This window comes from Amblyomma mixtum, chromosome 9 (assembly GCF_055824585.1).
Source record: "Amblyomma mixtum isolate Tamu chromosome 9, ASM5582458v1, whole genome shotgun sequence".
NCBI classification, from domain to species: Eukaryota; Metazoa; Arthropoda; class Arachnida; order Ixodida; family Ixodidae; genus Amblyomma; species Amblyomma mixtum.
This window is the reverse complement of record NC_143020.1, coordinates 114,413,139-114,440,482: the sequence shown is the minus strand read 5'-3', so window position 1 is coordinate 114,440,482 and position 27,344 is coordinate 114,413,139. Positions and strand designations below refer to the sequence as shown.

Below are 27,344 nucleotides of genomic sequence, written 5' to 3'. Positions count from 1 at the left end.
TCTCGCTGTACTCGCTCGTCGCATTCCATAGTAACCGTGCACCCTGAGGGTTATTTCTGTGGAAACCACCTTCCTATTACGCATACTCCTCTGCCTTCGCCACATTCACCTTTCACGGTAACGCTCCTTTCACAAAGGTGGTCGCCGCGGCAGGCATCATCCGGTTGCGCATGCCTTCACTCTCGCCATACCCTTCTTGCATGGTTACCGTGACAACCACCTTCCGCGATTACGCCTACCACTGCTACGGCGTTAAACCTAGGGAACGGGTCAGTATAACAGCTATCGCTGTAAATAAGCGCAGATTTATTTTTCCTGGCTTACGGACCGTGTAGTGCAGGGCATGAATATACAGGGTGTCCCAGCTAAAGGTAACCAAACTTTTAAAAGAGAGGATGCTCCCTAGCCCCAGTGAGACCAACTGAGGGTTGTTGACAGTCGCGTGTCCTAGTCTGCAGTATTTTTTTTATGCAAACGTGATTAGTTAGCAGATGCTAATTAGCTAACTTTTTAATTACTGCCTTCAGGAAGAAAGTGTCAATGCAGGAGTTGTAGATCCCATAAAAAATAACCGATTGCTGTGTTTGCAGCCAAGTACCACTGATACAGCTTCTTTTATTTGACATAAAAGAAAGCCCGCGAAATACAAAAAGAACCACGTGATAGGGAAGCAGTTTCAGCGCTCCCAAACGACCAATATACGACTCTTTTTTTTTTTTTTCCGGAACCGCAAGATCCCTCACCGACAGCTTAATTGCGAAAATTTGTGTCATAAAATTTCTCCAAAAAACTGGCGTTGGAGGAGCAAAATTTAATCAGCGAAAGAACAGCAACTGAGAGAAACCTTTTCCGTTGTTTTAGCACTGTTCCGAAGCAGCTTGCGGCGATTGCAGAGGATGCAAAAAAGCGAGCTGCAAACGTAAGCTAGGCTGGCTTCTCCGCATTACAGAGGAGAAGTGCAAAATGTCGGACGCCAGAATGAAAGATACCGCAGTTGTCACCATCTCCGCTTCATGGCAGTTGAAGTGAGCAGAGGATGGCTGCTAGCAAGCTGCTACTGACCATGTGGCTGACCACCTGGCTATCAGCTGTTCTCGCCACTATATCTTTTGTGGTAAAAACGAGATAATGAAGCGGGAACCATGGCGCTAAGGCTTTGCATCACTACATGGACGACTAGCGGTGGTGCGGCGTTAAAGCATGACGCACCACCACTAGTCATTCATGTAGTGAGGCAAAGCCTGCCGCTTACCAACCGACCATGCTCATCTTGGCGCTTGGCAGTTCGATATGTCCGCTTCGCGGCAAACTGCGTTCGATATATAAAGTAAGAAATGCATGTGCTTGTTGAAAATATTTAGGAGCAATTTGATATAGGCAATGATTAGTAAGATCCGTGTCCATTATAACAAGGTCTAACTGCAAATTGCCTAAAAATGCTCTACAATACTTTGATTTTACAAGCAACTATTTTGGAACATTTTTGGGACGATTTAGAACTAGTCTGAATACATCCACGGCTTTCGCGAACAGCTTTGGGCTCTTACGAAGTGTCGCTGCCCCGATTTCTACGGGGCCTGAAGCCGATTCTTTTTTAGGCAGACTGAAGTAAATCTTGCTGATATGATGACAAGACAGTACAGAAACCAGACGTCATTCATGGTGTGAGTGCGATGTGCAAACCGTGAGCAAAAAAACAAAAGAAAACAGACAAGGAGCGGAAAACGAAGCCTACGGGCAGACAGCTGCCTATGTTTAGTGCTGAGGTTGCGCAGTTTCTTCATCCGAATCACATTCCGATGATGCAGCATCATCGCCAGAGTCGCTGCTGCTTGAAGCACTGAAAAAAAACCTGCTGCGGATGCAGAAGAATCGCGCAAAGCGGGCTTTTTCCGAGCACGCTGTCTCTGCGGCTGACGCCGTCCCTCGAGTGCACTACGCCGGAACTTCAATTTCAAGGCTGTTTCAAAAATTGTGGCCTTGCGGGAAAAATACAAACCATGCAAGAAACGAAAGCAGAGTGCCTAAACAAAGAGTTTGGTAGCACAACAAATCCTTGGTGGCCCGGTAGCACCGATATTGCGCTTCAAATCCGTCAATCAGTGGTGCCCGAATGTGCTCGAAGGGGCTGCAGATGCACAAAAGCATTATTACTACATCACAACTGCACACGTAACCGGGAAAAAGCTTTGCATTACACACAGAGTGAAAAACAACCTGAAGTTAAAAATAAGCATGCAGCAGTGAGAGCATTTATTACAGCATGATTAAAGTCTAGATGTGCACTTTGAACACATGCAATGAAGCTATGATGGTCATCTGTACAAGTCCGTCTTCACCATGTGATCCATGGGTGACGACGGGAGAGCAATCTGAATCTGCGGTCGCATTCTATCGTCAGATTTCAATCAAGGATCTGATATCATCATCATACCGCAGATGCAGCAGTTGTTGATGGAACCCAGAAGGCACGCTGTTCACCTAGAAGACAACAGCAAGGAAATGATGCACACTTTACCAATGGCACAGGCTACCCTTGAGAATGATCACCGTCATCATCATCAGCCTGACTACGCCCACTGCAGGGCAAAGGCCTTTCCCATGTCTCTCCAATTAACCCTGTCCTTGTCTAGTTGCGGCCACCTTATCCCCGCAAACTTCTTAATCTCATCCGCCCACCTAACTTTCTGGCGCCCTCTGCTACGCTTGCCTTCTCTTGGAATCAACTTATTTATTTATTTATTTATTTCAGGTTCCTTCATGGCCCTTGGAGGGCATTAGAGAAGGCAGTGAGCAGTTTACAAATACGTACAGAATATATACACAACGGGTTATTTAAAACAATAGCTCCGTTACCCTTAAGGACCAGTGGTTATCTCGCCTGCTCAAGCCCACTTCTTCCTCTTGATTTCAACGAGGATATCATTAACGCGCGTTTGTTCTCTTACCCACTCTGTCCGCTTCTGGTCTCTCATACACTCAGTGAAATGACAGGTATTAGGGTTACGCAAATATTTTAACATTTCAAACATCGAAGTGAATAATGTGGTATTCGATCTGAGTTTCGAAACGAACAGCAATATTTGAAAACCTCGAATATTCCCAAAGTCGAATATTTTCAATATTGTACCCTGAACGCTGTGGGATATATGACTCGGTGCCACACAAGTACGAATTGCACCTGAAATTTCAGCGCCCGAAAAATGTATCAGCAACTTTATATTTAAAACCAGCAGCATGTAAAGGATACGACTGATGCATACTGCACTTTGGCTTGCTGCTGCTTGAACACTGCCTAGTGCAATTTCGAAAGCATTATTTTTTATTTTTATTCCAGTTACCTTGGCGAATTCTGCAAACCATGCATTTCAGCACTGCTATTCAGCTCTAACAAATTGCCTCTCTTTTTTTACTGCTACATTTCCAGTCACAAACTATCGGCTTCGTTTCGAAAACATTCGTGTCGCTTTTAAACTATTAGAACAAAATAACTATTCGCTTCTAACTGAAAATTCACTATTTGCACATGTGTAGCACGTATGGTTTGAGTCCACTGCTACGCTACATTGGTGCAGTCTTCATAGCATACGAGAATGACAATCTGGCAACAATAGTGTAGCACCATGGCAGCGACTATGCTATGCTATGCTAACACAAGTCAATAACTCATCATAGGGCAGGCTCTCAATGACTAGCCCCTATGCAACAGTTGTTAGACCAGTATGCTATGCTAACACAAGTCAATAACTCATCACAGGGCAGGCTCTCAATGACTAGCCCCTATGCAAATGTTGTTAGACCAGTATATGATATGCTAACACAAGTCAATAACTCATCACAGGGCAGGCTCTTAACGACTCGCCCCTATGCAACAGTTGTTAGACCAGTATGCTATGCTAACACAAGTCAATAACCCATCACAAGGCAGGCTCTCAATGACTAGCCCCTATGCAAATGTTGTTAGACTAGTATATGCTATGCTAACACAAGTCAATAACTCATCACAGGGTAGGCTCTCAACGACTCGCCCCTATGCAACAGTTGTCAGACCAGTAATGCCCCACTATATATATGCTGAGAGGGGAGGTTCATACCCAGCAGGTGAAGCATGCTCATCACAGCAGAGCATCAATGCCTGCTCCAATGTGCCTGTCGCGGTACGCCTTCTTCCGCCGCGCACCACGACCCACTCTACCCATGCGGCGGCTCAGCTCGGCCGTGCGACACTCGGTCTCCACTGGAGCAGGAGGCTGGGGTGTTGCGAACATCAGCGGAGTCGCACCTGGGTGTCAGAGCCACACAGAGCCGCACTCAGAGTGACAGCAACAACACTGCATCTTGCACTACCAGAACGTGCAAACATAGTTCGTTTAGTATTTTACTCTGTATGATGACGTGTAGGACAGACACAGCAAAAAGGTAAGGGAAGAGATATTCGGTTTATTGGGGTTTAACATCCCGAAGCAACTCAGGCTATGAGGGACGCCGTAGTGGAGGGCTCCGGATAATTTCGACCACCTGGGGTTCTTCAACGTGCACTGACATCGCACAGTACACGGGCCTCTAGAATTTCTCCCCCAAAGAAATTCGGCTGCCGCAGCCGGGATCGAACCTGCGTCTTTCGGGTCAGCAGCCGAGTGCCATAACCACTGAGCCTCCGCGGCGATGAAGGAGATTTAAAAAGTGAGACAACACAGAAAAACAAGCAGTATAGCAAAGCATGGTCTAAAATCCAAATTAATGACAGCTGCACATCACAAACATGCTAGTGCTATTCAGTAGTAGCTGCTGCAGCAACCATTCATGCAAAAGTGTTGTTGCTTGCATAGTGGTAGCGTTTCATGCAAGGTGGTTAACAGGCAACCAAGCACCTTTTTACAAAAGAAGTTAGTGGTCTGTTCTGTCACATCCTTCTAGGAAACTGCTATGGCTCGTGCTTGCACGCTACCTCTGGTCACGCCCATCTACAGTCACATAAAGCTCAAGAATGAAGCAGCAAATGACCTCAAAGAAAGCCCTCTAACTAATGGCATCAGCCTATGTGACATTGCCATCAGCCACCTTGCACCTGCTACAGCTGTTAGCAGGTGCACGCTGGCAGCTGTAAGGCAGCTGACCACGATTACGACAACAGGTCGATAACACTGGTTGGTGGGCCTGCTTTGAGGGGAATTTGCTGTTTTGTTCTTGAGTTGGATCTGAATAGCTCAGCCATAACTTACTAACTTTCAGCACCGACGCAGCTGTAGCTTCCCTTCTTGTGTTTTCAATGCGCATTGCAATACAGTGGATTCAAACCTAATGAACTAATAGCGCCGTGTGTTGTCTGTCTTTCTGTGTCCTTGTTTCTTTGCGCTACGTTTTTACCTTTCAAATATGAACCAACAAGCCCAAGCATACACCCTTCTGTAACAATCGCTCTCTGTATACAGAGTCACAGCCTTTAAGTGAACAATGCGAGTCATCTGAGCAAAGTTGTTTACAGTTTTTCAACATCAGTACCAGTAGTGAAGCTAGCTAACGTCACCACGCGTGTGGTTTTTATCTGTGCTCGGCCCTGATTTTCATTCCTACAGCCTAAATCAGTGCTCCTACTTCACACTAAACCACAAAAGACAATGATCTAAACAGCAGTGAGTAAACAGCATCCTTACGGCCTTGCTTCTTGTTGTCTTTTTTAGATTCTTTATTTTTCTAGAACAAAAAAGTACACCCTGGAGAGGTTCATGGGCTAAAAGCTGTTAGCAACAACTTGACAGGGGCCCATGAACCTCTAATTGGCAGCCAGCAACAAAATGCACATAAGCCTAATTAAATTATATACAAAGAGTTCAAAAATAAATAACCAGCATAATAAAATAATCCATAGATACCAGGAGTATCTTTGCAAATCCAAAGCAGGCATAAATACAATTACAAGAACAGCAAGCAGGAAGAAGAAAACAAAGAAACATCTGAGAATTCATATGAGGTATAGAAGTTTACAGAAGCACACACCTGCACGCTATCTACAGTCATCTTGTTATCATTTACCGGAATTTACCAGGCCAAAGCAATGCTTTGGGTAGGCTACATGGCACACTGCAGTGGAAGGCTTTAATTAAATTCCGACTCCCCTGGAGTCCTTTAATCCACACTGATACTTCACAATATGGGTCTGTTTCCACATTTCCTCTACCGAAATGAGGCCATCATTACAACCTCATTCCTAATGGTACAATGCCGCAGCGACTCGGTCACTGTGAACAGCCCCAAGTCGCCCCCAAGACCACCCACCTTCGAAGCTTATGGTAATGGAGGGCCGCCGCGGAGGCCGCAACCACGGGACCACTTCGAAGACTGGCTCCAGGTGGGTACTTGCTGCGGCAGGCCGCTTCTTGCGCGGCTGTTTGCTCTCGCTCGGAGGCCTCCTCAGGGCGATGGTGAGCCGGATGCCCCGGGCCGGGTCGGAAATGGTGCTCTTCACCTGTGATAAAATGACCACACACGCGCCCTGAATGCGAGGAATGCACCTTTGATCAGTTCCAGTGCACCCACATTGAGCTACTGCAGCAGTTAACTTGTCAATGAAGACCTCACAAGTGAGCGGTAACCACGCTGCCACTTCCGGTTCGCTGACTTCCAACCGGGATGTTCACATGACCAAGCGCTTCTTTTTATGGTGAACCGAAGAGAAATGGCACTCTCCCTCAAACAATCCACAAATGCACTGTTTCGCATACCATATAGTGCCCACAACTGGCCTCACGATGCAACTAATTGGAGTTCAGCTTCTACAATTCCTTTTTTGTACTAAACTATATGTAACGGAGCATGCAAATGGACATGACAGGGGAAGTAGAGATGGGAGAGGCATGCAATGTGAAGGCAAGATAAAGTGATGGTCATTAAGGGTAATGAAATAGATTCTAGGTGAAGGCAAGCATTGCAGGGGATAGCAGGAAGTCACACGGGCGGATGAGATTAGGATGTTTGCGGGGGGGGGGGGGGGGCAAGTTGGCTACAGCTAGCATAGGACAGGGTTAATTGGACAGGCCTTTGTCCTGAACTGGCTGTAGTTAGGCTTATGATGATGAGTATAACACAACAGCAGTCCCTACTCTTCCATTCTGATAGATGTATGACCCCCCCCAACCTTATACCTAATCTTCCAAGCAAGAGCACAGAGCTCACCTGTGGGTGGATGTTGGGCGGTGGCATACTCAGGTTGCTCTCCTCCGAGTTGTTGTCTTCGTCAGCGGCCGAGGGGCTGCGCTCTTCCTCATAGAAGGCCTCCAAGAGCTGCTCTCCCGTGGGGCTGTTGCTGCCCGCTTGCTCTGCCTGTAAAGAGGGCTGCTGTGACCCACAACAGGTGCCACGCACGGCATTGCCCACTCTCGACCGATTTGACAGTGACCACAATGTCATGCAAGAACTAGGTCGAAACATTCCCTCAATCAGACCCCAAAAATCGTACTTTAAACCCCTACTTTTCCCTACTTCCCTACCAAATCCCTACTTTTGCCTTCTAAAGTCCGGCAAAAGCTTGAAAACTTAGGCATTGTGGAAAAAGCTAGACAATATCTGCTCTAAAATTCCCAAAAATTCAGTCCAAATTCCCTTTTTTGCAAATTTTGCTTCTGAAATTCTCTGAAGAAAGAGAAAGTTCCCCAGATGAAACATCACTGAGACCTAGCTAGCTCAGTTTAATAACATTTCATGTGCTTCTAAGTGAGGACAATGGAAGCTCCGAAATCCTCTGAAAAATTTGACTTTGTTAATAAAACAATTATGTCGCTGCAGTTTTTTTTTGTGCTTTTAATTTTTTTTTTTAAATGAATAATGTGTCAGTAAGAACATAAAGCTGGCCCAGTTGGTTTTCCATTGATGTGAACTTAGCGCAAAAACGGGACATGAGAAGGAACAGCAGACAACATGAGTGCTGTGGATACTATGTGAACATGCAGAGTATAAGTTCTTTCAATTTTCACAAAAAAAAAAAAAATGTTAAGGGCACAAGGATAAACTAACAGCCTTACTATATACAGGGTGTCCATGCTAACTTTAGCCAAGGGATAAAAAATAAAATATTTGAGGTGGGCCAGGGAAACCACTTACATACATCTACCAACCGGCTTGCGCATCATAGGCAATTTTTTTTTTGCAATTAATTAATTAGCAATTAAGATATTTTTTCTAAACACGTAAATATTGACTTTAGGCAGCAAATGTGAATAGCAGAGTTAGAGAGCACCTTCAGAAACCCCCACTCCATTGATTTGCAATTAAAAAAGCCTCACATGTATCTTTTTTTCGAGCTCCGAAGAAAGGCCACGAAATACGGAAAAAAAAATCACTTGACTAGCGCATTTGCGCGCCACGGTTGTGCTGCTCTCAACCGTGGGTTGAGTGAACGAAATCAGCTGCTGGCAAGGCGCGACGACCTCAATGCGCCGGCAGGCCGATGTGTCAACGGTGGTTGCGGCCCCCGCGCGAGCCAGTCTGCAAGCGTGACGGTGCAAGTTGCAGCGAACGCGCCGGGCATTGCGAGCTATGACATGGCCAAAGGTGACAAACACAAATGCGACGAGTTTTATTCTCCACTGAGAGGCAAAAGAAGATAAGTAAAATACTTGCCTGTCCTCTTTTGGCTCTCAGTGGTGAATAAAACTCGTCGAATTTGTGTTTGTCACCTTTGGCCATGTCATAGCTCACAATGCCCGGCGCGTTCGCTGCAACTTGCACCGTCACGCTTGCAGACTGGCTCGCGCGGGGGCCGCAACCACCGTTGACACATCGGCCTGCCGGCGCATTGAGGTCGTCGCGCCTTGCTAGCAGCTGATTTCGTTCACTCAACCCACGGTTGAGAGCAGCACAATCGTGGCGCGCAAATGCGCTAGTCACGTGATTTTTTGTATTTCGCGGGCTTTCTTTGAAGCTCGGAAAAAAGATACACGTGAGGCTTTTTTTATCGCAAATCAATGGAATGGGGGTTTCTGAAGGTGCTCTCTAACTCTGCTATTCACATTTGCTGCCTAAAGTCAATATTTACGCGTTTAGAAAAATTATCTTAAGTTCTAATTAATTAAGTGCAAAATAAAAAAATTGCCTATGATGCGCAAGCGTCTTGATAGATTATGTAAGCGGTTTCCCTGGCCTACCTCAAATAATTTATTTTTTAACCCTTGGCTAAAGTTAGCATGGACACCCTGTAGAACATGCCTTGGTGAATGCAACTATGAAAATCTATTGAAATGGTTCCTTAATTAATTAAACTTGAAATGACTTTGCAAAGGTGCCTAACTAAAAACTTTTTAACTCATAAAGTGTGAAAGACATCTTAACTCTTTCAGGCGCCATTTTTTGTTTTGACTGAACTCCATTATTTTTTCAGTAGTATATTCAGGCCTAAGGAAAGGGAATTTGTTAGTATTCGAGCGTGAGAGACCTGCAGGTAAGTTTTTACAGTGATGTGGAGAATTCCATACAAAGTGTCAGATTTGTTAGAAATAGTACCATTGAAATGTTCTTGTGCGTCAGGTAAGCACCCTAGGGATCATGGAATCACTTTGTGTTTCAAAGATGCACATTATGCTTGAAATTTAGGAAAAACAATTGATGTTTTCACTCGCGGCAAAATCTGTCTGCACAAAAACAGCGAATGAAGAGTTACCTAGCTCACTATTATGTGATATACTACTTAGTGCATTCGCTAAACAGTACAAAAAGACCCAACTAATTTGCAACAAGAAGGGTGCTCAATTTGACTGAAATAATGAAATCACTGTTAAGTGCGCCAGTTTCTCAGAAAAAGCTGAAAGTTTGCCTCGTACGCAATTGTGTACAAAGCACCTGAAAAGGTTAAACTGACCTCTATTGTGACATCAGCAAAATTTATTGCTTGCTTATATTCAGTAAATGTCAAGTAGATAACAACAGCCAGAACAGTTTTAGTAGCCACGTCTCCCTTAAAGTTAGAGGCAGTGAAGCTCACCTGCCGTGGTGTGTACAATAGAGGGGCCACGTCAGGCAGCAAGGGCAGCTTAGAGGCCAGGGCATTCCCAAAGCATTCGTACAGCAGCTCGTAGGGTGCCAGCGTTGACTCACTCCGCGCCATCGCTCGACGCTGCTCCTTCACCAGCAGCTCTGCCGCCAGCTGCCAACATACGCAGGAAAGCAGGTATCAGGGGACAATGTGCAGCCGCTTCGCATTTGAACAAAGCATCCACCACACTAACTGTGCTGAGCATTAGAATGGGCTACGCACTATTCTCAGTTCTGTGCATGGGAATCAAACTGCTATCGACAGTCAAATCTCAGAATTCCATTTGCTCTTGTGAGAAAGAATTGTACACACATCTATTTACTCCGATTATTCACGTAACACCAGCATCACAGCCTTAAAGAAACGCGCAGGTCTCCAGGATTTATGTCTCCGCCATAAAATTGCACGACTATCACTTTTTCATAAACTTTATCATCATCCATCACTTCATAACGACTTTTTTCTTTGCCTCCTTCGATTTTTGACCGCCGCGATCATCCCTTTAAAGTTAGACGTTTCACGTGCAGAACATTTATCTATGCGCATTCATTCTTACCACGCACAATATCTGACTGGAACACTCTGCCTTCACATATCGCAACCACCACTGATCCTGATAAATATTTTAAACTTATATCTTCAATAACTACGGCTTAACTCTTCACATACATTGTTATTTTATTTGTTCATGGCTTCCTTTTTTGCAGGGTTTGTTACTAAAAAGATTCATTGTATTAGTGTTCTGTTTGTATAATTTTAATACTGCAGTAATCTTCGTTCTTTGCCGCGCTGCCATTCTTTTGATTCTTTAGCTTACTTATGTCATGCAAAGTGTCTTATTTGTGTTTTTGATTGATTCTTTTGCTTACTTATGTCATCCAAAGTGTCTTATTTGTGCTTTTGTTGTTTGTTTTATATTTGTTGTTTTGTTTTATTCTGTTCAATTGCCTACGCCCCCCCCCCCCCCCCCTATGTAATACCCTCTCGAGGGCCTTTAGGGGTATTCTGTATAAATAAATAAATATTTGAAACAGGACACAACTATGAGATCGTTTAGCATGTCTGTTTGGTATACCCCAGTTTGTAACTTCAATGCAACTTGTTATGAATTGTACACACATCTATTTGAAACAAGACACAACTATGAGACCTTTCAGCATGTCTGTTTGGTATAGAGCAGTTTGTAACCTCACTGCAACTTGTTATGATCTGGTTTCTCTGTGGCCTTGTTGAGCCAACACCTATCTAAGCAAGTGCTCACCTCTTATCTTATTCGCATAACATTGCTTAACCCTGTCGTGAGTTCTGTAGTCTTCAAGCATGTGTAGTGTGCCTGAGAAAGCGAATTAGGTACTCTTTCGAAAATTTCGTATTATACACTGACTGACTGTAGGGTGTGAGAAGTACGGTTTCAATGCCACAATAACTGGCTTTTCTTGAACTTGAATCTTATATGAACACTTGAACTCGTGTGGTATGATGCACAGGTGTGTATGCCAGGACACACTGCTAAAATCTGCAGCACAGACAATTTAGCATGGTGCCCAGGAAGCCATCTCTGTGCACGAACAGTGAAGCAAAATTAAACGTGGTTAAAGTGAAAGTCTCTAAGAATTAGTGCATGTGACAAATTGTTCAAAGCCTTCTTTTCACGGAGTGAAATTTCTCTATGAATAAATGTGATGAATCATTATCGTTCTTCCTAATAAAACAACTAATTGCTCACTTCATACTGCATAACACATTATGTAATGGTGTGCAACAATGTTTGGCACTCCTTCATACAGGAGATTTAAGTAAAGGCAATGATGACTGAAATGGCACTGTGCTAGGGACACCCTCAGTTTACCAACTTAGGTAAAGGTTCTTTCAAATATGATGCTTTTGGTCAAGTTTTTCTGAGTAGACAAAAAAGCGATGGCAATAATGAAAAATTCAGGGGGCACTTGGAGGCACTGGAGACAAATTCAGGGGGCACTGGTCATGGGTGGCTAATGACTAACTAGTCATTACTAATTAGTTGATGACTGTTATTCATGACTAATTAGTTGATGTCTCTTTAATGACTAGTTAGTCATGACTTGTGACTAGTAATGACTAGTTATGACTTTCACTTTAAATGTAATGGACGGACGGACTGGTTACTCATGACTAATTAGTTGATGACTCTTTAATGACTAGTTAGTCATGACTTGTGACTAGTAATGACTAGTTATGACTCACTTTAAATGTAACGGACGGATGGACGGACAGAGTCATGTCCATGAGTATAAGCCATTGAACGCTTTCACCTTACAAAATTTTCTGGCTTTTTATTTTGTTCCGACTGGTTAGCATGCATCTGTTGTGACCATACATCACAGTCCCTTGAAGATAACACATGGAGTGCCTGATCTACTGCTCCAAACAAGGGCTCGCCATGGCACTGAGCAGTGGTTGGCTCTGAACTGCGTCATGCTGATAATTCCATATCACATGTAGCCCCTAAGGGCAGGGAACATCTCACTGCAGCAGGAAAGAGGGGAAAGACCACACACAGACCAGCAGTGCCCCGTGGACCCGTGTGGCATCCGCCTGGGCCTGGGTGTTGGCCGGGCGGCAGTCTGCCAGCACCGCCTCCAGGTGGCGCCAGTAGCCGGCTAGGGGAGGGCCCAACACCTGCCGCAGGGCGTCCACGCCCAGCGCGGTCAGCCCCGACACGGCTCCGTACTGAGCGCACAGGGGCCGCAGGGAGGGGTCCCGCACACACTCGCCCAACGCATCCAGCACCTGCGTCTCCAGCCCCACAATGCGGTCCCCCCAGAACCTGCACACACCAACACAGCTGCTGTGGTGGCTCGCCTTGACAGAAATTGCGAAGACACCTTGGAAACTAAAGTGTTGAGAGGCGAAAGCCGAGGACACTACGCCGTGACGACTTCCGGTGGATGTGACGTCACACAATTTCCGTGGCTACATCGATACCCAAATCATACATATTTAGGGGATCTTAAGTGTTAATTACGCTTAATTACACATTTTTAAATCTAATGTGACACAAATTCGACGTTTTTCCAATCATTCTGTGACAATTTTTACTATGCCGTGACGACTTCCGGTGGATGTGACATCAAAGCGTTCCCGTGGCTATATCGATACCCAAATTATACATCTTTCAGGGATCTTAACGCTTGATTACACATTTTCCCATCTAATTTGGCACAAATCCGACGTTTTTCCAACCATTCTGTGACAATTTTCACTATGCCGTGACGACTTCCGGTGGATGCGACGTCACACCGTTCCCGTAGCTATATTGACGTCTACACAATTTCGACATTTTTGCCTATAATTAATTAACTAATTAATCTACAGTCATCAAACATGGCTTCTAGGTTCATTTTTTTCTCCTTTATCTTAAGCAACCATTGGTTTTCTGCTATCTTTTTTTTTTAGTTCCCGAGTTAAATGCGTGTGACACGCTTTGTTAACGCACAACAGTATGAGCCATTAAAAGCTTTCGCCTTAAAAAGGCAACAAAAAGACAAGACTACAAGGAACAAAAGTGCTTCTAATAGGACTCCAGAAACACCACGTCTTTGGAACCCATTGGGAAGGGCATGTAAAGCAAAGGCAAGATAACCGTTGGTCCTCAAGGGTAACGGAGTGGATTCCAAGAGAAGGCAAGCATAGCAGGGGGCGGCAGAAAGTTAGGTGGGCGGATGAGATAAAGAAGTTTGCGGGGATACGGTGGCCGCAACTGGCAAAGGACAGGGTTAACGGAGACATGGGAGCGGCCTTTGCCCTGCAGTGGACGTAGTCAGGATGATGATGATGATGCCAAAAAATCAATCGGGTTGCAGTGCTTGTGCCACAGAAAAGATAATCATGGCAATGGTTCAAGAAGAGTGACCTCCACTTCTGCAGAGGCAAGCTGGCACAGCACTGTGAAATAGGATGCTTGGCAAACTCGGCCAATGAGTCGTTTGGGAGAGTTCACATAGCGTTGTGAAATAAGAGCTCACAGACAGTGAAACCGGCAAATGAAAAATAAATAGAACAAATGGCATGCTTGTGAGTGTGCAAGGAGTTCTTGCTTGTGCATGACTGATTATGTTTCCCGTTCCTCAGTCGATGGTCTGGTCGTTTCCGTGAGATTTAGCAATGGCCTGAACCTGCTTGCCGGAGATTCCTACTCGAACATCTTTGGCCTTCACAACCTTGGGATGAGAGCAGTGGTCACACCCATGTTTCTAAAAACACGTATACATTCCACTCAGTAAACCAGCATTAGAGGTTTGGTCTTTGGGGGTTTAATGCCCCAAAGCGACTCATTCTACCGCCGTGGCCCAGATCAAACCCACGTTTTTAGGGTCAGCAGTGAGATAAACTAAGAAATTGTAGACAGACCATGGGAAACAATGCAACAGATGAATTCTGCCATGCTACCACTGCTGCAGAGGGTACGATTAGTTGCCTGCAAGCATTAAATGGCAACTACAGTCGAACCCGGATATATCGAACCCGCATATTTCGAATTATTGGCTATATCGAACACACAGATTACCCCCTTGAAAATACTATGTAAAAGTATAGGACAGTTGCTTTGTATATCGAATTCCATTTTCGCCGGACATTGGATATATCGAACGCCGCGCCGCGCCCCTGGACGGTGCGCTTTCCCCAAAGACATTCCTGTCCGGTCCTCAGCCGCCTCAGCGGAGAACATTTCCGCAGTCAGTCAGCAGGCGCAGGACCCTTTTATTTTGTTCCCCATTTTTGCGCCCCACCGGCGCGAGCTTTCCCGCTCCTCCTGTATCGCCGGCGTGTGCTCCGTCAAGGTCATTTAGCGAAGAGAGAGTGCGGCATGGAGACGCGCGGCGCCGGTTCTAAGCCACGCTTCTTGGGGAAAGGGAGAGAGAGAAAACGGTCGCTCGTGGGCACATCGTGGGTCTGCGGAAAAGAGAGAGCTCAGAAAAAAAAAAAAAAAAACGAAGCCCAGAGCGCTGATCTTTCTCCCTGCTCTTTCTTTTCCCTCTGTCGTTCCTTCGCAGCCGCGTTGACTGCCGCTCGCATAGGCTTTGCTCTTATCGCTCCATCTGCGCCTCGCGTGTTTTTTTTTGTTTTTTTTTGTGTGTGCCTGTGTTTCAACGCGCGACGTGAAGCAAGCCCCAGTAGCCAACTGTTTTGGCAAGGCAGGCCTCGAAGTGGCCGGAGATGCGGAAGATTTAGATGACGATGTGTTTTTGGACGACGCGTTTCGCGACTTGTCCAATTTTCTCGGCGCCGTTCCGTCCGAAGTGACTGTTGAGGACTAACACTGACAGCGAAGTTCAAGCGGTAACTGGCGTTCAAGACGCCGACTCCAGCGACGACGAGGGCAACTGTGTTGTCGAAGAAACGCGTCCGTGCGCAGCCACTGAACTGGCGTCAGCGTTAGCCTGATTCGGCGCTGTTGCGGCGAAATGGAAGGCACTGTGCTCTCGCACCTGGACAGTCTCGAGAAGATCGAGGCCAGTGTTTTGAACTTCGTTTCCCAGGGGAAAAAGCAGCCCAAAATTAGTGATTTTTTTTCCGCGAAATAAAGCGCTTTCACATTACGTGCCCATACTATGTGATTCGCGGCTGTTCCAAACGGTAAGCCACAATTTGTTATGATCGGGAGTGCAGTTTTAGCCTATATCTGTATATCGAATTTTCGCTATATCGAACTATTTTCCGATCCCCTTCGAATTCGATATATCCGGGTTCGACTGTATTCTCGTGTGTTGAGTACAGGAAACAGAACAATGAACAGAACACAAAAATATACAGAAAAAAAAAAGAGCAGACTGCATTATGGTAAGGGGTTTGACTTTTCGGCGTTCATGTTTTAAAAAATCACTGGACTTTTTTCGGTGTTTATTTCAGGAGAATCTTTTTTATTGGCAATATTTTTTCGCACAGAACAATTCTGTTCCCCCCCGCACTCCCGCTGATATACGTGGTGTCCCTGTATGGCCAGGAAAGTCATGTAAAATTTATCTTGGCTTGTTCATTAGCACCAGCAGATGATTTGCCAGTAATTAAAGGGACAACGAATATAGTATTGAGGTTAGAAGTGCACGAGCGATTGGCATCCCATCACTCCTCACTGCACTGCAGAAGTTTTTAACCTAACTTCGTCAACACTGAAGATATTGGCAATTAAAAATGATGTTTCTCCAGACCTAGCAAGCTCTGGCGTACACCTCTGAGATCCTAATGACCTAATCTATTAAAGCCATTTATTAAAATGAATTTGGCATACTGTTATTTTTTGTTGATGTCTAAACCAAACAGTACAATCCTGGTGTACGTCAGTCATAATTCCAAATATTCAGAAAGCAAAGTTACCTTCTATCAGTGTTGGCAGGTACAAGCAGTAGGCTTTCCACCTTGCCACTTAGTCACTGACAAGTGGAACAGTAAACTAGTCCAATTTTGGTTTTATTGCCATTGATTGAAGTTAACCTGTTGTGGGGACGCCTTCGTCCCCTGCGTTCGCTTTTCCGCAACGCACTAGTTCCCTGTGGTTAGCTTCCCCGCAACGCACTCCCCTTAGTTGTGTTTAACTAACAGGGGAGGGCGCTCGCGTCGCAGCGACACCAGCGCCACGGACGGCGTTTTGCTGCGCGTGCGCGGAAGCGACGGGGTCTCTTCTCCGCTCTTTGCCGCGGGCTACCTCGTGTGGAAACATGTTGCCCTCAGCCCGTCCCGTCTGGCCTCGGAGCTTCCCTTTGCCCTAGCGTGGGCGAACATTCGCTTGTAGCCGTGCTGGTGAGTCGGACATCCTCGATTCCTCAGTGTATTTTGTTGCTAGCTGGCGTTATTGTTGTTGTAGCAATAAATGCCTTGTTTGTGTCAGCCAGTGTGTCGTTCCTTTGTTCCCGCAGAGCAAGGCCCGCCGTGGTCGGCGAGCGCTCGGTAGCGCTCGCGACCACGGGGTGGGGTCCACGCGGCTTTGAACTCTGTCAGCCGCGGTTAAGCGGGAAGAACATATTTATCTTCCCCAACTTTAAATCCCATACTGTTTACAAAGCAGCAAAAAAATGTCGATATAAAATCAGTATCAGTGGCTGCAGAAGCCACCAGAAATCGAGGCAGCACAGGAGACAAGCACAACAAAAAGAAAAAAGGGGGCCAATAGCACTGACCGCAGACCAATGAATGTCAGCCAGCAGTTCCCATGTTCTGTGCCTTACCGCTAGGTATGGATGCACAAGACGCGATTCAATTCTTCAGCACTTCGACACCCACTCCTCACCTGAGCAAGGCAGCGAGGAGGTGTGCTGCATTGTCCCTCAGGGCCCAGTGGTCATTGGCCGGATTGATGGCGGCAGCCAGGGGCTCCAGCAGGCAGAACAACAGGGCCTGGACCACCAGGGTTGGCTGCCAAGAGTGCAAAAAAAGATCGGAACGATGAAACGCCTGCCTAAACAATACTGGGGCGAGGCCCTAGTAAACCACTGAGCTTTCACAGTCATGTACTTCCGTCACGGACTCACATAGGGCAGGGTGTCCAGGTAGAGCGAGGGATTCCGTGCCAGGGCGCCAATAGCGTGGAGGAGACGGTCCAGGCTGGCAAGGTCATGGCTCAGTTTTCGTACCTGCAACAACAGTCACTTGGTCCTCCTGGTGCGATGGAAAGTTATTCAGCACAATTCCTCGCACCGTAGCCGGCTGGAATGATTCTTTATTGCCTCTCGCCACGCTTGGACACTTCAATCATCTACTGACTGTGTATCTTTTTATCGTTTTACCCACCCTGCGTGGACCTGCACAAGGTTAGCAGTGTTGAATAAAGAAAGAAAGAAAACAGCACCATGCCCCTACTGTTCTGAGCCACTTAGAACAAAGAGGAGTGGCCATCAATGTGCAGAAACGACAGTGGCACAGAATAGATATGATATGCAAGTTGATATTCTAACTGAAGTTAACGTGATGAAATTGACATAAGTAGGCCATGCTGCAGGCATTGCAGACAACCAGTAGAGTTCCACAATGGATGCCAGAGAAAGATCACGGCCAGCAGTGGCAGAAAGTCGCACAAGAGGACAACAAAAGTAGTTGAGGGGCTAGTCGGCTTGATACTTGTAATGCCATCAGAGGTTATGCGCAAAAAAGATGACACAAAGAAAGAAGACACGCCTCAAGCCAAAGAGCCCATCAACAACTCTTGTTGTCCTCTCATCTGACTCCTATCATCCGAATACCTAGATTTTAGTCAGAACAAAACTAGGATGCAGCTGTTCTTAGTGTCCCTTTCACTCTTTCCTCACTGTGCCCATTCAAATTGTTATCTGAATGATGGCACACCCCATTATGGGCATCCCGGGCCACTTCTGTACGAGTAACGCCGTAGAGTAAGTTGCAAAAAGACTGTACTTCAATTTCGCACTCAATTTTTTCGTCAGCCGCATGAGGAAGTATTTTTAAACTAAGCATAAAACCCGTCAACACGGAGCTATAGCACAAGCATGGCGCCTAAGGTTGTGTCCTGTTCTTGTGCTGACCCGGCTCAACAGTGATGGTGTTCTCGATTTCTGACCATCGAAACACGACACTGTAGGTGCAAGCGACAGCTTTGTGCAGACATGTGACGTCAATTCGTCTTACTGTAGTTTGGACAGAGATAATTGTTCCTCCCTGCCTAAACTATCGACAGGTGCCTATCTGTACCTTTCATTTTCACTGTTGCAGAATGATTCACTCCTTTCAGGGCCTCTCTAAAGGCATGTTCTGAATGATTCCATGCCAACAGCAGAGTAGCGAACACAGTTATCTTGTAAGACGGCCCGGGGTCCATCTTGGTACTCCATTGCGGAGGAGTCCAAAGCTCTGAGTCTTTTTCGCTTATTCAAAATTTTCACATGCAGAGCTCTGTAACTTCGAATACTTATTTTTGGCATAGTAGCACACGAAACATATATTTTAGATTTATTATTCTGCTGTTTTCCAACTGGGTATGATTAATAATACTACTATTTTTATGATTTTTTGTGCAAGTCTCAAATTTTGCCAAATATTTTTTTCCTTTCAAAAGCCACGTATATTATTTTACTTTGTATGATTGAAAAGAGAATCCTATAATCAACACTATGATGCACGGCAGTAAAGAAAAATTTTTAAAATAACGGATGGAAAAAAACTGAAAGCACACCGTCCTGAAATTGCCTGTTTTTCCATGGTAAAGAAAGAGTTAAACTGCTGGCAACTGAGGGTAAAAAATCATACCCCAAGTGACACGAAGTGGACCAGGTAAGGTAGCAGCGGACTGAGACAAGGGTTGCTGGCCAGGTCCTCCAAGGCAACCTGCAGGGAAGGCACAGTTCACGGCTTGAGCAAAGACTAGACAGTCTTCTAACGAAGTGTAGCATACCACTGCACTTATATGAAAATATAAAAGCCAGAAATGCCACACAATCCCAAGCACAGAACTACTTAGATGATGGTACTACTCAGTTCACTATGCTAAAGTGTCTGTTCCATTTCCTTACACAATGAAGAAGCATATGGTTCAGCATTAGACACTTACAAAAGTTGACACATCTTTAGGATAAAGCTATTGATCCCCTTAAGGGGGGACACTGGTCTTGAAAAAAAAATTTTATTAATGAAGTCACAGTTACGAAATTTTCAGAGGATATGTATTTTTGTGTGCTGATTCTAAATATGTCATTTAATTTCATGTAAAACAATTCCTTGAGCACTTATGCACTTTTTATGCAGGTATTTTGCGGAGAGTTTTGAAGAAAATTTGCTGCGGTAAACTCGCTGAAATGTATGCCATTGGGTTCTCTTGACACCAAGGAATACAATAAGGGTGAAATTGTCTTCCTGCCTACCATAGAAGTTAAGTTATAGAGTTTTGAAGTTGTCGCTTCAGAAATGAGAAGGAAAGTGTGTATTCCGGTTTCTGAAGTGGCAGCTTCAGTACCCTATTACTCAAGTTCTGTGAGAGCCAGGATGATAATTTTACCCTTATTGTATTCCTTGGTGTCAAGAGAACCCAATGGCATACATTTCAGCGAGTTTCCTGTAGCAAATTTTCTTCAAAACTCTCCGCAAAATACTTGCATAAAAAGTGCATAAGTGCTCAAGGAATTGCTTTACGTGAAATTAAATGACATATCTAGAATAAGCGCACAAAAATACATGTGTCCTGAAAATTTCATAACTATGACTAAATTAATAAAATTTTCTTTTCAAGACCAGTGTCCCCCCTTAACAATAAGATAAAGTAGATCGTTGTTTTTGTCGGGAATCTTTATATTCGGCAAAGAGCTCATCTCATGAGCCTCCATTGGAAAACTTGTGGAAATTCCAACCTGCTCCCTTGTTAGGGGCAATTGCTACATGAATTTGGGTGAAACTTCTTGCATGCAGGAGGAGAGTGACTGCTAGTGACCGATAAAAGTGACTGATAAAAGCAGGATATCAATCATCCCCTAAGTTCTGCATAAGATATTGCATGAGATGAGATAAGTACAGCGAGTTCTGAAAGTCTGAAATCAAATTTTTACAACCGCAAAATTCTCAAAAACACAATTTTTTTTTTCGAAAGCGGTAAAACAACACGGACAAAGAAGAAACGGACAGGGACGAGCGCTGAACTAGAAACGAAGTTCAGAAGGATTTGGCTACTTGGTACACATTTGACATAAATACAAATACCTCACTCAATGACAAATACCTCAATGACAAATACAATGACAAATACAAATACCTCACGTCAATGAGTAATTACTCCCTTATTACAAATCTACTCCACCTTGGGGGATTCCCCTAAAAAAAATATTTGGTCAAATACCAAACAAATATCAACCATGCCACAGTGCTTTTAGCCTGATGCCAACAGAGCTAAGATTGCGAGCGTCAGCGTAAATCCTTCTCTAGCTGTAGAGTCTAGACCTTAATCTCAAAAGTTGACAGTGCCAAAGTTCTTTGCTGGCTAATGACTCGCATTCAAAATCGCGGCATTACCTCAGGTCCAGCTTTTGGAGGGTGGCTGATAATAGTCAGTTACAATTCTGGCTTTATGGTCTGCTTCCTTTACACACGCACGCATTTGAGAAGGTTGCCCACAACCCAGTGAGCATGTGGGCAGCCTGTCACAAAGAACTTCAGACAAACAAACAAACAAACAAACGAACAAACAATGGCTAAATGGGAGAGCTACCTCAACTAGCTGCTTGTCGCTACCCAGCAGTGCCTTGGTGATCTCCTCGTAGTACTGCATGTGGGTGGCATTGACATCGGTGTGCACCGCTTTGCTGCTGCTCTCATCCTGACCCGGGTCTGGCGGTTTGTCTGGGTCTGGTTCGAGCGCCACGCCTTCCACCACCAACCATCGTCCTGTCAGAGACAGAGATGCAGATCATGCCTTCAGCACATATCTACTTCGGAATGCCACATACAGTCGTGAGAAATGTGAAAGGGAACAAAGTTTGAGCACTCAATTATTGATCACTCTGCAATGATGCGTGGCAAAACCACTCAGTTTTTATGCGAAGCATACTACTTTAGCTACCACTTCAGCCCTTCACCGTGGTTATGCGCCTCCAAATCACGTGATACATGACGTCACACCACGTGACACGGTGACGTCACGACAGTGGAGAAACGGGGGCCCACCTCGCGCCGTCGCTGTGGTTGTGCGCCTCCAAATTACACGACACGATGATGCTTTGCATTCTCCAGGCTTAACCAAGTTAAGCCTCAGCCATTTTTTTCTCCTTTTGGACAAGTTTTTCTCTTGGTAGTTAACATCCACAAGTCGTTCTCAAACTGAGTGGTGAAATAACCAGATAATTCACAAATCTTGCACTAAAAGTTTGTTCCCTCTCATACTGCACACGACTGTGCATGCACAATCATGGTGCAAAGAAAAGTGACTGGGTTCATTTTTAACAAAGGTGGAAAGTGAGGTTCGCCTACAGTACTAAAAAAAGACAACCCTATCCAACCACTCTCGGTGAGCAGAAAAATTTCCCGCTTAATATTTATCCGTAACTTTTTATTACGGTGCATGAATACTTAAATAAATATCTAATAGCAGGCTCTCGAATCGTTTCATTCGCAAATCAAACATGCAGCATTCAGGTGATCGAATATTCTATATATCATTTTGCGACATGTTCCACATGCATATTTGTTCTGGTGTATGAAACATGCTGGAACAAATATACCTAGACAGGCCTACTATATATATATATACCAGGTGTCCCAGCTAAATGTAACCAAGCTTTTAAAAAACACAGGGTGTCCCAGCCGTCTCAAACCAAATGAGGGTTGTTTAGAGTCGCGTGACCTAGTCTGGAGTATTTTTTCGTTCTTCAAGGTTGACTAATTAGTTAAGCTTAATTAACTAACTTTTTAATTATTGAATTGAGGAACAAAGTACCAATGGAAAAGTTGTAGATCGCTTTGAGAAACAGCTTACTGAGACATTTGCAGCTAAGTAATATTTACGTAAAGTAGTTTTTTTACCGGCCTTTAACCACAACCCGCACAATAAGAAAAAGCTTCCACATGACAACTATGCCACTTCAACGTCACAAGACGCGCCTTAAAGAATAAAATTTATTTTTTTCTGAAGTCCTCTCCCCGATGAGACTTTGGGTGCACATTGGGGCAGAGAAGTGAGCGAGCAGCTGGTCACGTGACAACTTTCTTCTAAGGCCAATAAATGAAGCTACGTAAATCATAACTTGACGGAAAGAGCACTACTAGCGGTTTTTTGAGGTGATCTAAAACTTTTGCATTGACACTTTCTTCCTGCAGTCAATAATTAAAAAGTTAGCTAATTAAACTTAACTAAGTAATTAACTTTTAAAGGGACAGTGAGGAGAGCTGTATTAATATTTTTTTTATAGCATAATCCGATAGTTCGGCATTTCATGGCTTTGTTGCCACTTGGCCGGCAGCGAAAGATGCATTTATTTCTAAGAAATTTGGATTCGAAGTTGAAAAGTTTTTCCCGCCGCTCTGATTCAAACTTGGGATTCTAAGTGACGTGAAACATGACGTGCACATGACGTAACGCAGACTCCGTGATTTCTGGCAGCCAGCAGAGCGGCCTAGCAGCAGCCGAAAAGAAAGCTACCGCCGGCCGCACGTTGAAGGCACCAATCGGCTATTGCGGCCGTCGCTACCGTCGCTTCGTTTACGTTTTTGCCAGCGTTACGATGGATCCCGTTCTCGAAGTCGTCAAAGAAGTTCTCGCATGCCGCATACCCTTTAGCATACCGTGTACCTTGTTACTGTTAGCGGAATATCGGGAGCCCGCCGGTGAGCAGGCGCCGATTGGTCCCGATGCTGCAGGCGGGAGCGTAGCTGCCGGGTACGTGGCGCCATCTGGCGACGTCAAGGAGATTTGCGCATGCATTGGCTGCGCCTCAGTGATTCGTGGCTTCTCGTGTCCCAGTGTTACTAGAAGCATTGGTTCTAGCAACACTGCTTTGTCCTATGACGTCATCACGCTTGAACTTGCGAGTTTGGCCTGTGGCGGCGATACCTGTAGTTTGGTTCTTGCTCTTTTCTACGTTACAAGAGCTTTGCTGTCAGTATGAGTGGCGTTTTTGTAATCAGGAGCTCGTATTCTGTCGATACAAGCCAACTTCAATTTCTCCTCAGTGTCCCTTTAAGCCCGAAAAAAATACTCAAGACTAGGCCACGCGACGATGAACAACCCTGAGTTGGTTTCACTGGACTAGGACACTTCGCCTTTTTTTAAAGTTTGGTTACATTTAGCTGGGACAGCCGGTATACCTAGACAGGCCCCAGGTGGTCAATATTCTCTGGAGCCCTCCACTATGGTGTCCCTCATGGCCTGAGTCACCTTGGAACGTCAAACCCCGTAAACCAAACCAAACCAAACATAGTATAACAAAAGTTGCAACTTGTCCTCCAGCTCCGAGCTTGCACTATAACCAAGCAACACGCATAAAATGGCAGACACCGGATAACCAGATTACTGTCGCAAAAGCGGAACGACATTGGTCGATGCCTTAACATATGCAAACCTTGAACGCTTGGCTCTGGTGGCACCTCAAGTTGGAGGGGTGCATCAAGCTCGTCCATTAAGTCAACGAGGCTGTCATCTGTGCAGAAGACATCAGCTTCTCGGACGTGTCGAAAGGGAAGCGGCTCCTCTCCACTGCACCCGTAACAGGGCTGGGCAGAACATGATGATCTCATGTCAAGACGACAGCACAAAAACAAACTGAACAAACGCCGTAACTTATATACATACAACGAAGCGAATAGAATAGGCTTGGGAAGGTTGGTAATGTCGTAATTCATATATGTGTCATAAATTTGTCGTAATTCATAATGTCGTAAATGTTGTGATTTATATATATAGAATGGAATGGAATAGGCTTGGGCAGGTTAGCGCTTGTGTCGTCCCGTCTTTGTCCTGCGTTCTTCCCACTCTATGATTACTGTGTTAGTATATACATAAGATCACACAAAGCTGCCTTCACCTGCATGAAGCTCTGCTACCAGAAACCAACTGGTAAGTGAAAGTGATATCAGCACTAGAGTGCTTAGCACAGTGGGAAATGAATAGGATCGCTAAATGAAAGCTTTTATTCACAAAATTCATCACAAATTTTTACTCCCAGATAAATGGGTATCTGGGCTAAAGATTGCGTTTTCTAAACTTAAATTCACTATTTGGAAATTTATCTTGAATCAAGTAAACAATACAAAACAGATGAAACAAATTAATTTAAAAGCAGGAGCATTTATTTGTTCATAAGTAGGGTCCTTTGTTTTTGGGAGAAACCTGTACTGTGCGATGTCGTGCACGTTAAAGAACCCCAGATGGTCAAAATTTCAGGAGCCCTTCACTATGGCGTCCCTCATAGCCTAAGTCGCCTTGGGACGGCAAACCTTCATAAGCGATAAGCCAATTTTTCCCAATTTTGTTGTTGTTGCGACTGAGAGAAGGATGAAAAGGAAATTCTTTTCTTCCCTTTTTCTCTTTTTTCTGATATTTCCCAATTTTCACACTCCAAGCAGGCTTTATACAAGGTTGAGCCTGATTTCTGCCCGCAAAGCTTTCTTCCTGAAAGTGTAACTCTACAGCGCAAATTGCTGACAGTGCCTTGAGGAAACTAGCAGGTATCTAAGACTTATTTCAGAGTGGTGTTGCTGGTAATTATAAACTACTTTTCCAGACCGTTGTGCACAATTTCCAACTGAGAAAATAACACCCAATTTCCGCTCCCCCGGCCCAAATTTTGAAAACCAGCAAAGCCTGAAAAGTAACCACAGAATCTTGTACAAAATTGAATAAAGCCTTAAATGAATAAGACTTGGCCATTCACACTGAGACCTCATGGAGGCTGACCAAAATAAGATTATGCATAGGCGGAAGGTAATGTAAAAAGATGACCACAAAATCGAGCATTTAAGGAGCACGTTGTATCCTTAGTGCCCGCATACATGGTTTACTTATGGTATACATGGGTTACATATGGGTATAGTATCCATAACCACATGGATTACCGGTGAGTCGCTCCAGTAGAGTGCTCGCTCCACATCACTGCACGTCAGCTTGCGTCTTTTACAGCGCCGCATGAACTGGCCGCAATTCTGAGGATAAAAAGAAAAACGTCAAGCACATCACATTGCGCACCATACTCAATACTACTTTAAACTAGCTCCAGCTGGAAATTTTGAACTTCCACCTAAAGTGGAAATAGTGCCTCCATTTTCATGTAGGATTCACATCCGCTCCACTCTTCTCAGTCAAAATTCACAAAACTTGACAAGTGGAGACAGCTGAAGACATCTTCAGGTCATTCAGCCAAAGATTGATACCTAAAAGCTGCTGCCTCTATCAAAAAAATTATTGGAAGCCCATTAACTATTACCACAGCCCAAAAGGTTAAGCACGGCCTCTTCAACTACCATTCTGATCTGTACCCAGTACAGCACACTCGTTTATTTCTACCCAAAAATTTCTACTCAAAACAAGTCCAAGCTGTATATGTTGAGGTCAATACATTACCAATTAAACGTGTGCGCATTAAAACTACAACTACTTTCTCGCTTTCCTTTCAAAGAGCTCCTTAATTGTGGAGCATTCCAGGGAAACCCTTCTACAACATTTTAGAGAGAAATTAGTGTGGCGACAAAAATGTTTCCTGGAAGCCAAAGAAACTCCGCGGCATACAAGAATATACCTTGGACGGCCATGAAAAGTTGACACAAGTCGAGCGCTCAGTTTATGTTTTCTCCAGACAGAGGCGCTTACCTGCGCAAGCTCACGAAGTCTGTAATTGACATCTTCAGTCAGAAGGCTCAGAGCCTGCTCGGAAACACCGGTGATGCCGTACGACTCCGCGAACAGGCTGACCGAGTCCCTCGAAAACTGGGTGTAGCGCTTTTCCTCCGGCTTCTTCCCAGGTGCCGTTCCTTTCAGAGTCCGTTTCGATGCCATCCTCAACGTTTATTTCTGCAGAAACGAAGTCAATCGTTACCATCTTGTGAGCAACCACGCTACAACGGTTTCACTTTTACGATGGCCACACAGCTAAATCCTCCCGCTCTGCTTTCTTTTTTATTTGCGGCATCGACAAGTGGTTTCAATGGGCTCTCGGTGAACATTCGCAAATTGGTCATCAACAAAAAAAGAAAGGATAAAAATGCTGCGCAAACGCAGCACGTGTATCGGACTTTGGCGCGGAAAGGATCACGCACGGCATCATTCATGCATTTATTTCGCTCGTAATATATCCGACGATAAGGCAACCGGTTCGCAGCGCTTCGTCGGAGGTTCTCCACTGACCAGGAAGTCGCAGGCCAAGTTTTTATACAGCGTATATCTATACCTGTTGCTTTCAACATGCTAGCTTCTTCCCTACCGCGTGCGAGCAGTACCGGCACCGTTCGAAAACTGTGGGCGGACGCCAAAAAGCCCCGGGGCGCGCACGCAGTTCCGACTAACCAGGCCAAGGTCTTTTTCGCCGTCTATGCGTGTCGCCTGAGCTAGGAGACACTATGGACGCTGTCGTGTCATGCAACCCATCTTATCGACGATCTCATCGCCACACCTCCACAGAGAAAACTAAACCACTAAACTCTACCAGGGACGGCGACACCTTTTATCCGCGAATTTCAATGCACCAAAGCACACCTACTAGACACTTGTGCGCGCGCAAAGAAAGTTACCATTTTCTGTAGCTGCACTTGACTGCTAACCTATAAGGTTAAGAAATACTGGTGTCCCACGAACTGAACACAAGGTAATATATTCTATCTGGGTGTATAGTAGTTAGCAAATGCCGTAATCGGCGTTACGTTGAAG

General features: G+C 44.9%; 1 protein-coding gene across 3 annotated transcripts; it reads right to left on the bottom strand.

The window, feature by feature from the left end:
* Positions 1-2,230: 2,230 nt before the first annotated feature.
* LOC149330833 (TAF6-like RNA polymerase II p300/CBP-associated factor-associated factor 65 kDa subunit 6L) lies at positions 2,231-27,168 on the bottom strand. Of its 3 annotated transcripts, none has more exons than XM_089561522.1 (14): positions 26,869-27,168; positions 26,292-26,492; positions 25,541-25,627; positions 24,049-24,199; positions 21,204-21,379; positions 19,259-19,336; positions 17,530-17,631; positions 17,289-17,413; positions 12,566-12,830; positions 9,974-10,135; positions 7,174-7,332; positions 6,277-6,466; positions 4,095-4,282; positions 2,231-2,481 (listed from the first exon to the last, which is right to left on the bottom strand). In XM_089561522.1, the coding sequence occupies exons 2-13, from the start codon at positions 26,475-26,477 to the stop codon at positions 4,116-4,118; spliced, it is 1,848 nt and encodes a 615-aa protein (XP_089417648.1). In that variant the 5' UTR covers positions 26,478-26,492; positions 26,869-27,168; the 3' UTR covers positions 2,231-2,481; positions 4,095-4,115. The 3 variants fall into 3 exon arrangements, with proteins under 3 accessions (XP_089417648.1, XP_089417647.1, XP_089417649.1); XM_089561521.1 differs by having other exon boundaries at positions 26,985-27,162; XM_089561523.1 differs by having other exon boundaries at positions 7,174-7,320; positions 26,985-27,155.
* Positions 27,169-27,344: the final 176 nt, after the last annotated feature.